General features: G+C 34.6%; 2 protein-coding genes across 2 annotated transcripts; both read right to left on the bottom strand.

The window, feature by feature from the left end:
• Positions 1-938: 938 nt before the first annotated feature.
• Positions 939-5,220, bottom strand: LOC145598358 (uncharacterized). The gene is made up of 9 exons (XM_081654702.1): positions 4,910-5,220; positions 3,792-3,941; positions 2,810-3,021; positions 2,638-2,708; positions 2,365-2,527; positions 1,597-1,774; positions 1,307-1,465; positions 1,114-1,202; positions 939-1,039 (listed from the first exon to the last, which is right to left on the bottom strand). The coding sequence occupies exons 1-9, from the start codon at positions 5,211-5,213 to the stop codon at positions 944-946; spliced, it is 1,422 nt and encodes a 473-aa protein (XP_081510828.1). The 5' UTR covers positions 5,214-5,220; the 3' UTR covers positions 939-943.
• Positions 5,221-5,870: 650 nt separating this feature from the next.
• On the bottom strand, positions 5,871-10,358 carry LOC145598621 (poly(A)-specific ribonuclease PARN-like). The gene is made up of 8 exons (XM_081654997.1): positions 9,984-10,358; positions 8,726-8,856; positions 8,179-8,367; positions 7,995-8,101; positions 7,722-7,838; positions 7,526-7,640; positions 7,215-7,430; positions 5,871-7,083 (listed from the first exon to the last, which is right to left on the bottom strand). Exons 1-8 carry the CDS (start codon positions 10,319-10,321, stop codon positions 6,434-6,436), a joined length of 1,863 nt encoding a protein of 620 aa, XP_081511123.1. The 5' UTR covers positions 10,322-10,358; the 3' UTR covers positions 5,871-6,433.
• Positions 10,359-13,679: the final 3,321 nt, after the last annotated feature.

The following is a 13,679-nucleotide window of genomic DNA, read 5'->3' as shown; positions in this document are numbered from 1 at the left end:
GTGAGAAAAGTTGAACATACAAGTTTCTTTGGCTCAATAACATTCCACTTATCTCAAAGGGGCAAATTTGTCATTTAAGTTTATTATTTTTTAATCTACACTATAATTTCCAAATAGAAAAAAAAATTACCACTCTTTTTACACAAATGATAACCAAAAAAAAATTTTTATGCGTAATAATAGAATTTTTAAAACGTGCAAAGCACGAATCTAATCTAGTTTATTTTCATTATTAGGATTATCATGTTAGGGTATTAATTCTATAAATACATATATACTCAGCTTCACTAAATCATACTTTGTAGTTTGTGTATGAATTTTCCTTGCATCAACCTAAGATGACCCATTTTGTGACGAGTAGTGAGACTGAATAAAGTGAAAGCAATGAGTACTAAAAGCATGACGATATCGAAGGTTTATTTGTTATTGCTTTTTTTTTTTTTATTTATTTATTTTTTTTTTATTTATTTGTTTATTAGACTTCTATTTAAGTTATTAATTTATTGTTTATTTGGTTGTACGACGCTATGTAACTTTGAAATTCATTAGCCGTTATCACAGTAGCAGTAATATTTTAATTATTTCCTAACTCTATATTTTATAAGGGCAAAAAGGGTATTTTAAAATGAGGAAATTTAATTTCAAAGTCAATGTATTGTATTTACTACTTTTATTTCATTTTTTTTTGCAACTGTGGGGTATTATTTATTTGTGAGAAATAAAATATTTTAAAGCTACAAAAAATATGAAACAAAGATGAAACCCAAAAAAAAAAAAGCTATATATACATATACTAAGTATCTTACAAACCCCATAACTTAAGATAACAAGGTAGCATTTTATGAGAGCCCTCCTGATTTCTCTAAATTATGCAGAAACCCTCAATACACAATCACTACCATGCAGACATGCAGCGTTGAATGGAACTTTAACTACTAGTTGATCAGCAGCATCGACCTTCAACAGAAAAAGGCTTACAATCAAGTTGCAATGGATTATCCAAGACCATGTCGGTGACCATTTCAGCTGTTCCTAAAGCCTGACAATCAAAAGTCATTCAAAAGAGTTACACTTCTATCAGTGTATTAAGGCAAGATCAAAGGAGAATATTACCATGCTAAGTCCTCCTCCTTCATGTCCACTTGCAAGGAAAAGATTGGGAATACCAGGTGCTGGGCCAATAACCGGCTTGCCATCAGGCACTGGAGAAGCAACAAGCATATCAGTACAAAAATTTGACATAAGAAGAATTATTTACAATCTCAGATGGGATTATTTCATCTTGGTATCCTTAAATATGACTTACTGTAAGGGCGTAATCCAATTCTGACATTCATTTGTTCACTCAAGTTTTTGACTGAGAATTCTTTCAAAGCGGGAAAAAATTGTTGAGCACGTTCCCATATGCGATCAACAATGAATGTATCCAATTCAGTGTTAAATCCAGCAAATTGCCGGCTGCTTCCTGAAGTTATAGGGCAATAGAAGGATGAAATATAAAAACTTGTCACGTGATTGTGAAGATTATGAAAAGAAAAAAGTGAATATACAACATGAAAAGGCAGTGTAAAATAAACCCAAGAACAAAAAAAATACCAATAAGAAGATTCCCACATGCATCTCTTGTTACAGTCATTGAAACAGACAAGGCTTCGTTATGACCAACTCCCTCTGATTCAGATATGGCAGATTTTTGATGATCAACATAACCAGCTTCCATTAGACCATGCCTTATATCAAGGTTATCGAAGTTCTCTAGGTTCAGAAGAAAACCCTGTGACCGTATTCTAAAAATAAATGAATAAAGGAAGCATACTTGCATGCAAGATAATTTCAACATTAAAGAACAAGAGACTTTAGGGACATGTTATGTACTAGCATAACTGGACAGGAACAGGGCAGAAATAACAGAACAAGAAGATAAATTTGGTTGAGAGTTCTAGAAGCAGAACAACTGATAGATAGGCTAAGTTTTTGACTTGCTTGTTTCACTCCCAATGGTTAAACAAAACTAAGAAAACTTTTCAATTTCTGGATTACTTTCTCCCTCCTCATTTTCCCTTTTTCATAGCAATTTTCTTTCATTTTACTGATTTATAAGTAACTCTAGCTACGCTCTTCATTTATAAGTAACTCTAGCTACGCTCATCATATAGCTGGTTCATTACAGAATAGGCCAGTACCCACTGAGAGCAACAATAGGTTTCAAAGCTAATTTGTTACACATCAGATAAACACATGCAAGAGTCCAAATATATAAAACTTATTGGCATCAACACTTAAGTTACATTCATGCTTCAGAGATATCAGCATGTATTAGCTGCTAGCCTGCTACCAATCTTGTTTCTAATCAACAATTCTCACCTTCCGAGGCTTAATAGGAACATGTAACGCTATATGTGAATCCTGAAGCAGCTTGTCCATCAAAGATCCAGTCCAACAACCAGCTGCTATTATAGTTGCCTTTCGGCCATATAATGTGTTCTTTTGAGTTATGATACCGTCAACTTTTCCTTTTCCATTTGATCTGAATGTATATAAAATATAAAGTCATTATATCTCAGTTTTCATTTTCATACCAGAATTTCCTGTTCCTAGTTTTGGGAAGAAAGAAGAACCACTGAAAATTGGAAAGACCTTATGAAACGTACAGCTGGATCACGATAGAACTCTGCATATCTGCCAAGGGTCTTAAAGAGCCTGTTACCCTGGAAACGAAGGAAGTCAAGCTATACATTGGTGATAAGTTATTAAAGAAGTAACAACAATCAACAAAATCCTCATCAGGATCTAAGATGACTGCACAAACCTTTTCTATAAATGCCATTGTACGATAAGCATCCAGTTGGCAATCATCAGGCAGAAAGGCAGCACCACTTTGCTGAATTCCGAGTTCGGGTTCCTTATCAGCTAGATCATCGTGTGACAAGTACTCTGCCCTTACCCCAGCCTTAGATAGCTCTTGTACGCGCCTCTTCAATTGATTTAACTCTGCTTCTGTTCTACCAATTAACAAGCTTCCTAACAATAAAGACACCAGCACCATGCATCCAAAGAATTACACACATAGCCAATACCAAAAAACAATATATCACATGATGTCATGAAATTTTTATGCAAAATCTAGATTAATAGACACTTTAGTGGAGTCCATGACTTAAAAGGGAGATACACCCACACTTAAAGTTTACACCTGCCCCTTTTTGGCAAGGTATGAGAGATCGGGCATCATACAGATTTACTTCTGAAGCTAACAGAGACCTAAAACCATGACAACATAATGAGGGCATATATGAAGTTAGCTGCTGGCTAGGGTAGTGATGATTCAGAGAAACACCATGCTCAATAAAAATGTCAGTATACGTACCAATTGGAGCTCAGGAATAATAATGCTTCGGACTGCCAACGCCATCACCCCTCCCCCCCCCCCCCCCCTCCCCTTTCCTCCCCAGCACACACACACACACACACAACCCCATAGACAACACAAGCTGGTAAAATGTTATTTGGGAAACTAATTTGTACTTACTATTTAATTTTAGGTAGTGCGAAGGGCTCAAATACGGCTTACAAGACTACTTAATGGTTATACAAATGCATATTAGCAATGTTGGCAAAATATTAGGTAATCCGAGTAAGACACCAAGTGGTAGCATCATTTTATGTACTGAATATTCTTACAAGTAGTAAGATTTTACATTGCCCATGCACATTAACATTAAAAGATCTTCAAAAATAAATACAACTATACTACAGTAAAAATGGGTGATTAGCATACAAATGTTTGATACCTGTTTTTTTCCAGCCCAATGTTTCCAAGGGATCAAAGCCTTGATCTTGAACGTTATCTGCCAACAACTCCCACAATTTTCGGCTTCTCATAGCAAGATCCCATACTTCAGTACCAGGAGTTTTGTGCACCATCCATAAGTAGCCCTGACCTGTAGCAGGTCAATTATCAAGCTACAACGATGAATCTGTGATATCATTCATTCAATCCTAAATTCTAGGCATGTCTATCAATATTAAAAATTTGACAAAAGAACATGACAAGATAAAGGAGCTTCAAAAGAGCTTGGAACTTTGGAAGAATCCTCTACAAGGCTAAAGTGTTATAAACTCAAAAAGTCAAAATAGAAATTCCAAAAGGCCTTATGGGAACGAAAAGAACAGTTATAATGGTCTGTAGCACTAGTTATTAGGTAATAATTCTATAATAGTGCAGGAATAGAAGCAATTTGTACAAAGTCCTTGATGCTATCTAATTCAATCTGATTGACTATTCGAGTTCAGGCTCAAATTTTCAAATGTTGGATTTTTGGATTGGATTCTAACTCAAATGTTTGATCAAGTTTTGGTAATGCACAGCTCTAGGAGTCAGGGCACACATCATGTACTTACATTATAATCATTCTTTCCCATGGCAAGACAACTAAAAGCCTAAGCATGCAAACTCTTGATTATTTATCAAATTCAATCATTACACATATCTCTATTTTAATATTTAGTAAGTTCACTAGTATTCTAGTTTCATATTTGGTTGGCTCCCATCATGGTCCAAACCTCGCTTCGCCTCTACTCTCTTTGTCCCTGAAAGTATGCACCATTGTTTTACTCTCTCATAAACTAAAACATAATCCCAATAATTTACTTTATCATCAGCTACACTCAAACATTAAAAAGCGCGTAAATTATACTTTGCCCATACTAATTAGGGAGGAATAGATAAGGTCATTCAACATAAATGTTAATTTTGACACAACATTTATAACAAAATCAACTAACAAGAAACCAAGCATTTAGCTGATCCAACATTGATAATGATTATATAACATATATCATTAAAAATTCTGCAAAATCAAAGAAACAATAGATAAAAATAAATAAATAGTAGAGAGTAAAAATATACCGGCGCCGGTAGCACCGGAGCAGGGAACGGCGGCGTCAACGACGGCGACAGAGAGATTTGAACGAAGAAGGAGATCTCTGGCAATGCTCAGCCCAATTATTCCAGCTCCAACCACCACTACGTCGAAACTATGGGTTGCGCACACTGCGCCAATTCCTAAATTACCCCCATTTCTGCGTTTGATTTTTCTGGCCGACGGCAAATTTGAGAATAGCTGGTTTTTCTGATTCAATGAAGTATGAATTTGATGTTTGAATTTCAAATTAGGGTTAGGGTTTAAGGGAAGTGTTAAAATTCCCGCCATTTTCTCCTCGTTTATCTTTCTGCAAAATTTGAAGCTCTTGTTCTTTGTTAATGGAGTTTGTTAGTTGATGAAGGGCTGCGAAGTAAAGTAGTAAAACATTTACATTTTTTTTTTTTTAAAGAAAGCAAAATAAACCTTATGAGTATTAATCATACATTCATTCGGATACAAGTAGTCAAGTACTCAAAGTTGTAATAAAATACAATAATTATTCATATTTATAAAACCTCAAAAATTCAATTTTTTTATAGAGCGGGTTTAAGCAAGCCTAAAAATGTAATTTTAGTTAAAAATCCAAACCTGACCCGAAAAACCCAAATTGCATGTTATGGCCAGAAAGCTCGCTACTTTTTGCAAGTTTAGACACGAGATACTATTTTAAGACCCTACCCGGCCTGAAATTTTGATCACCTCTAATGAGAGTGTAAAGTCACTTGCGTTAAATGAAATTCAGACATTGTTATGAGCAAGGACTATACTATTCCAACTCTCAAACATGTTACAATTCATTAGTGATAATTAAAAATGTGTAATACAATTAATTTTATTCAACAATCATAAAATTTTATCCCTAAAATCCATCAATCAAAATCAGTGCTAAATTTGACTGATTTGCCAAGTAGTTTTGGCATTTAAATTTGCAAAAAATTTCAGCTTGTATATTTCAATCATGTTACTGGAATAATATTGGCAATCAAGTATTCAAGTAATAGAAGTCCTCCATACATTCCAAACTAAACTATCTTCAATGTGATAGACCACTTGATATCTTCTGAACTTTGATCCCCAAGTCTTGAACTCTCTAGAACAAATTACAATGTTCACTCAGAGAATAAAAAACCAAATTAATTAAATCAAAATCGAGTGATGTTGTACAAGGAGTATATCCTATCCCACAATGAAGGTGGTGTGAAAGAATAAATGAATCCCATACAGATAAGCTGCAATAGCATCAGCATGGTTACTCAGCAAAGTGTAAGTTTCCGATCAACAGTAGCTCCTCTTGCTTCTTCAGATCCTGAAGTTTTGTAACAGGGTAAGTTTTGTTTCCCACCATCCGTTGAAATCATGTTTTCGAGTTCAGAGTAATGAGCATTGGCTTCAGCTTTCTGTCTTATCAGAAATATAAGACCTCTAGCACAACACTCACGGTTCAGCATTGGTTTCAGTTTTCTGCCTTGATGAATGATTGAATTTAAACAAACCCAATGTTCATGCAATCATACATCATCAAGGTTGAGGACAGTATTGTCATCCCACCAGATTTCATATGGACTTCTTCCATAACTATCAACAGATAATTGGTCAGCTGACATCATAGCTTGGTCCAAAGAATCAGCCAGATTGGAGTCCCATTTGCTCATGTTACACACACATTTGTATGTTTCGTAAGTTGCTGCTCTCAGACCCTCAGCAATCAGTTCCGTCAAGCCTTCATGGCAAGCTCCTCCAGATCCCATAGCATTAATGAAAGCTCCTGCAAGTCCAGGCTGCCGAAAGGCAACCACTGCACAGCTCTTATCCACCAGTTTGACATCAAACTCTGCAGAGAAAGCTTCATGAGATCTACAAAGGAGTGTTTTCAGATCTCCAGCTGACAAACCACTCCTGAATCCCCATAGGAAGACTATATCATCGCAGCTCAGTCTTCTCATGCTACCTGATGAAATCCTGACATCCTCATCAGAGTTTTCAAGAGGACTGCTACACGGGTCAAAAATGTTTGCAAAGTTTTCGAGCACTAATCTATTGTCCTCATTAATATGTTGCTGGCCACGTTTGATTATGGAGTAGAGTTTTGCAAAAAGATGGCTTATCTGTAGAACATTATGACCGAGGATTTTCCCTTCATTCATCTCATCTGGTGTACCTGCATATCCAGTTACGAGTACACTTAGGCACTAGCCTCTTATATTCCGACAAAACATAAATCACAATAAAAATAGGTCTATGGTCTATGCATAATAATTACAAACATATAATCATTAAAAAGCAACTTGCCTTCGAGAGGAATATCAATATCAATAGGTGCAAAAAACCGGTTTCTCAAGAAAGATGAAGCTGCAGGCATATTGTTCATAATTCCGCTAGGGTTAAATTCTTTCATTAGATGGCCCATGTCGATGATATAGGGGAAACAAGAGCTCAAAGAGTGCTTGAACTCGTCAATACTTGGAGGTAGAGAGCTCAGAAACTTTGAGTGAATGAAGACAAGATCTGTATAAGCAAAATGCTGAAGGTCAACCTTGCAGAAAATTGCATTTAGAAGATGGAAGCACATTAAGCTGAAAAGTCCATACAGCAGCACACACCATCAAGTGAGTTGTGTGCAATAACAGGTTTTCCTGAAGCAGAAATCAGATCAACCACTTCTCGAAATCCACGAACATTCTTGCATTGCCCCTCTTCCTGATCTTGAAGTTCTTTCTACAAATATTAAGTACAGTTTTATTCTCCAAAAAAATCTTGACTCCAAAATGCCAGAAAAAGACAATCTTGGATTATTACCTCAAAAAGAATTTTGTCCTCTTTTGAACTTGTCAAAACCATCCGAAGCCCTTGAATGCCCCCACGTTTTGTAGGGATTAACAAAGGGACAATGTCATCAGAGTGTTCTTTCAGAAGCTGCAGCATACAAATGACCTTAGGACATTGCCGAATTCTAAGAGAACTCTTAACATATAACAATATCTATTCCATCATATTAAAATCAGGCAACACACATCCAGTGAATTATGAACATTGTATGCACAAAGATAAAAGACTATAAGAATAAGCAACCTCAAGGACAAGTTGCACTTGGCGCTCACTGCAAACATCCACGTCAAGACATGGTCTGGATCCATGTTCACCCAAAACAACTTTTCTCAGAGCTGTGACCAATGGATCTGTAGATTAAAGATGTTCCATTTTCAGTTGAGAAGGGATGAAAAGAAATTTTCTTATGAAGAAGAATAGTGCACACCTTCTTTGAGCCTTATTGAGTCTTTGCAAGCACTTTTCCAGGTCTTAATTCGTAATTTGATTCTCTCAATATATACAGCATCAGCTACTGATGCAGCTGGCAAAGCTTTTACAGCATTTGCCCTCAGCATTGAATTTCCTGGATTTCGTTTCATACTTGATTCCTGAGCTCTGGATATATATGAGATCCCTATTCAAGAATTAAACTGTAATGAATTAATGATGAAACTAATCTATCTGGAAAAATAATGAATCGGGAAGGGGTAAGTCAACGAGATGATAGAATTATGAGTATGAAATTCTAGAAAGGTACTGGTAGAATATGCAAATCATCAATACAAACACCCTTTTCTAAAAATCTCATGAGATAATGGAACTGCAAAAGCTTTTTTAACAACGTTTTGATCCCTATGACACTAGCAACAATCCTGAACTCTCCATCCTTAGGTCAATACTCAATACTAGTAATAGAAACACATGAGTATAGTAAACAGAGAAATAAAGTATTGGACTTGCACATGTGATTTCATTCTTCATCTAGAAATTACCATCATATATGCAGGAATTAAAATCGAAACCGAGTCGAGCCATGGATGTCAAATACGATGTTTGGCATGCAAAAGTGTAAGAAGGCACCCCAATTTTCAGTTCATCCCTTGGAAATAGGTGGAAATTATATCTGCAAATCATGAAAAAAAAAAAAAAAAAAAAAAAAAGTAGAGTCAGGACTCAGGCATCTGTTTCCAAACAAAGTTAATTTTACATACATAAATACAATCCATTCTTAGCACAGAATGGTTATCCCCAACTCACATTTTTTATAAGAAAATCCTTGGCCTACACAAGGACTGCCACCATAATAGGTGATATGAGCTTTTGCTCTGCAGTAGCTTATGAACTAAGGGCTACTAACCTAAAGGTCCTAAACAAGCAGAGTAAATGGAATTATGTCTTAGCAATCACTAATAACAATTTGCAAGGAAGGACACTGTCTACTACACTCGCAACTTCTTTGTTTACTAAAAGATACCACATTTGATGATAACCTAAGGTTCCAACTAAGTCATTTGCAGCCAAGGATGCCATGTTGAAATCTTTTGAACCCATTACCCAACCATGCCAGAGACATGTTCAACTCTTCTCACCATACCAATACACCATACAGGTACTGTCTTTTCTCATATTAGGTGGATAGGATGCATCTACACATCTTACGCGTCAGATTGGTGTTTCTAATTTTAATGCTTAATGTTTCTACACATCTCGTTTTCCATAAATCAAAGCAATCCTCATGATCGATTGATCATCTTCCTCTACCCAAACATACATGCCCAAATCCTATAACACCAAAATTAATCAAACCACAGAGCAACACCATCAAGACTTTCTTCATAAAACCCTACCAAAACCTCCAAATCAATAAACCTAAATAAGTGAACTAGTATACAACATTCATACATCAAAACTAAAACCAGATATTACAAGATGAACCCAACAAACCCCACACTAATTCTAGCTAAACCCATCACCACATAATAAACTCAATCCATCATCAGCTAAAACCAATAAATCCCCTAAAAAATTGAAAATTCTAGCTAAAATTACCACCCCTCATAAAAACCCAGAAAACAATCAGCTAAAACCAACTATCCTCAGAAAATTACACAGCCAAAATTCACTTATTTACCATTCATCATTTCCAAACACATCAAACCCAGATAAATTAAAGCAATAACAACCCTACAAACACCAGAAAAAAAGGATTTAAACCAAATTAAACAAGAAATAAAGGGGAAAAAAACATACGGGTAAGCAGTAAGCTTAGAAGCCCTAAGAGTAAAAGGGCAGATAGCAAACTGAAGAAGCTGAAAATTCTCAGAAGAACGCTTTGCCTTCAAATAGGCGATTTCTGGGGTATCAAAAGGAAGAACCCTTTGCCATGGAGATGAATATGAACCAGTTTTTTGCAGACTAACTGCAATAAAATCGGAATTTGAAATGTGGGGCTTAATTTCTTCTAATACTTGATTAAAATTGGACTTTTTTACCTGCTTAATTCTCCATTTTTTGCTGAGATTAGTGTTTTTAATTGTGTTTTCGATTTGAATTGAAGCTTGAGTACAGAACAAACGCTTCTTCATCATTGTAATATTTTTGAGCTGCTGCTGCAATGGCTTCCCGAGTTCTCTGGTTTTTTCGGTTTTCTGATGAATTGCAGTTGAATTAAAATGGGTCGGTCCATGTTGATGATGACTTCAGATTTATTTATTTTTCATGGGTTTTGCATTTGTATTGGGCCTACGGCCTACCATTCTACCAAGATGTAACGTATCAACCCAAATTGAAAAAACAATAGAGGGACAAGTTTTTTTTTTTTTTTTTTTTTTTTTTTTTTTTTTTTTTTTCCCATTTAATGGGGTAGGAAAAATTTTGGTTTATACATTGTGAAATGCATGGGAATTGAAGGAGATAAGAATTGGACTTATATAAGAGATATATGTATAATAATCGTCTATATTTGGTGTTTCTAGTGAACACAATGTGGTCAAGACTTTAACCTTTATTCTTGAACTGAAGATTGATTTAGACCGTATGAGATGGGCCAAAGAATACATGTGCAAGAGAGCACGTTAATTGGCCAAGAGTCGTGTGATTAAAAGCTCAAGGAGAGAATTTAATGAATGCAATATTACGTAGTAATATGAAAGTTTTTGTAGATACCTTGTTTGGTAGAATTTGGGGGTGTTAAACCGTTTATACCTTGCAAATGTGTTCCCTGACGTGAGCAGGCTGATTTTACATTTGTGCCCATGTGGCAAGTGGATTTGCTCAATGGATATTGAAGACTTTGGACTTGTTGGCATGGAATGGCCTTTGAGGACTTATGGGCTTTTGACCATTAAATGGACCGGCCCAAATAGGCTTATTTAGACCCTAAACATTTGGCATTGAAATAAACCCAACTCTTTAAAATGACCTTCAATCAAATGTGATATACAAAATACTTTTAATGTTATTTAGAGATGAAGAGAGCACTTTCTTGGTTATTAGATCAGATGAAACAATTAAACATATAAACCTAGGTTAAGTAATTAAGTCTCATGTTAGTGATAATGTGATATGATGTATCATCATTTCACTTCGCTAATTAAGTAGAGCAATTATATTTGTTGAACATCATATTCAAACAGTCAGGCAGTCAAGCCCCTCAGCTTGGACCACTTATTACTCACAATTGCACTACCACTAATTCCACTTTAGATGATGTTATATAGATCTAACTTTAATCTTGCTTGCATATAGTTCCACATAATTCTGAGTGACATGAACACCAAGGATGAGAATATAAGATTGAGGTCACCCAGTCATTCTATATGTATGTGCTAATGTGCATCAACATAGATTTTTCCTGCTTTATTATCTAAGGTTGTGTGGTTTGTAAGATAGTTACTCCTCCTTTTAAAATAACATTTTTTTTTTTTTTTTTTTTTTTTTTTTAAGAATACAATAACATGTTAGTTACATTGACCTTTTCTCTATTATTCATTTATTCATATATAGAGTTTTATTTTTTATTTATTTATTTAGTTATTTTTTAAAACCAACGTATTGAAAATATATACTAAGGGCTTATTCACATTTATTGAACTGAGCTGAACTAAATTGAACTGATTGGAGCTGAACTGAACTGAATAAAGCTGAAATGAATATTTTATGAGAGGAGGAAATTAGGAGCTGAACCACTCACCTCATTTTAAAGTGTATTATATGATCATGTGAATCCCACATTTCTTAAATACCGTGAAAAAGTGTGTGTTGCATGACCTTGCATCTATTAAAAAATGGAGGAAGTAATATATTACGGAGTATTATACTTCATTGTTTATTTAGTAGTCGATTTAATACTCCATATTATGTACACATAAAATTCTCTATTTAAAAAGTATATATCTATAAAAGTGCGTGTGTGAGATTTTGTATTAAAGCAGGATGTAAAATGAAATTTGCTCTACTCTCTGATCCATATAATGGACAATAATGAGGTGTTACCGTGTTAGATAGGCAATAGGCATCGAGTGGTACTCAAGACCTTAAATGAGTAAATAAACAAATATCCTAGATTTCCTAGTAGCAATAAATTCTAGCTAGACATTGGATTTATGTATATGATGAATGGAAAGCCAATAATATAAATGAGGTAAGTTGGGATGTTGCTTAAGCATACAGGCTCATCATCCCACAGGGCAGGGCGTGTAGCAGTGACCAACAAAATTGGTTGTTAGAATGTGCTTATTCACTTTAACCACTTTATTTCCCATTTGAGTATTCAATATGACAATATCCTTATTTTATTGAATCTTTTTCGGTCAATCTACTAAAAATTCACTACAACTTGCATTGGTGAATGAATACCATAATTATCAGCCAAGAGTGGCCAATTCTTGTTCTTTTTGTCATAGAAGATAATATTATTTTCCGAGGTGTATGGGAGCTTATGTATCACGTTATGTAAAATCATTTTTTTTTTCTTTTTGATAAAAGGAAATCATTCCATCACTTATTTTTTTCTTAGCACATTATTGAGATTTTTTTTTTTTTTTTTGGGTATATTTTTCAATCAATCTACTTGTCCATCCTTTAGATAAAGAGATCTTTATTGGTTCATGTGCCTTTCCTAATGAAAATGAAAATATTAAAAAGATATGTAATAATTTAGCAGAAAAAATACTAGTAATAAGCTACTCCATCCATTCGATCATATGCCACATATGATACCTTCAATAAAATAATGTACTTTTTAAAAAATAGCTAAGTAATGAAAATTATGTCATACATCATGTATTACTAGTAATGATACATACATGTACTGGATTTTTTTTTAGTTTTACAACTCAACACAATCACGCAACTTAAATCAAATGTTTTTGAAAAATCATCTCATGTCATTGTTTTCAATTACTTAGTACAAATGCTTGAAAACAATGAATAATAATAATTTCAACTTATTATTTCCTAAGTCCTAACCGCAGCTAGATACCAACTATCTAGCTTAGTTAGTTAAAGTTTTAGGTGGTATATACTTAAGATTTGATATCAAATATGTTCTACATCACTGTCCATGCGATTCTCCTTACACTTAAAAAACTTAATTACTTCCTACGAGTATTTGAAATTAAACCTGGATAGCATCATCTAGTGGGTTGCAATTGGAGCACCTTCCTTATCTACAATCATCTACCAAAACTTGAGTAAACACTAAAGTATTTGGTACGTATCACCAATTCACCGCAGTATTTGCATGGTAGGAATTGAAGGAGGTAATAATTCAAACATGTATGCATCTAATGCGAGCGATTTTAGCTTACGAAATGCTAACTTCATAATTGCACTTCACGTCATCACTCCCTTGTTCATCCATTGGTTGAGTAGATAAAAGTATAAACTATAAATAGGTCTCTAATAATTATACTCCGTAATAAATATAATTAAAATAAAAATAAT

This window comes from Chenopodium album, chromosome 20 (assembly GCF_948465745.1).
Source record: "Chenopodium album chromosome 20, dcCheAlbu1.1, whole genome shotgun sequence".
Lineage (NCBI taxonomy): Eukaryota > Viridiplantae > Streptophyta > Magnoliopsida > Caryophyllales > Amaranthaceae > Chenopodium > Chenopodium album.
This window is presented reverse-complemented; position numbering and strand designations above follow the sequence as displayed.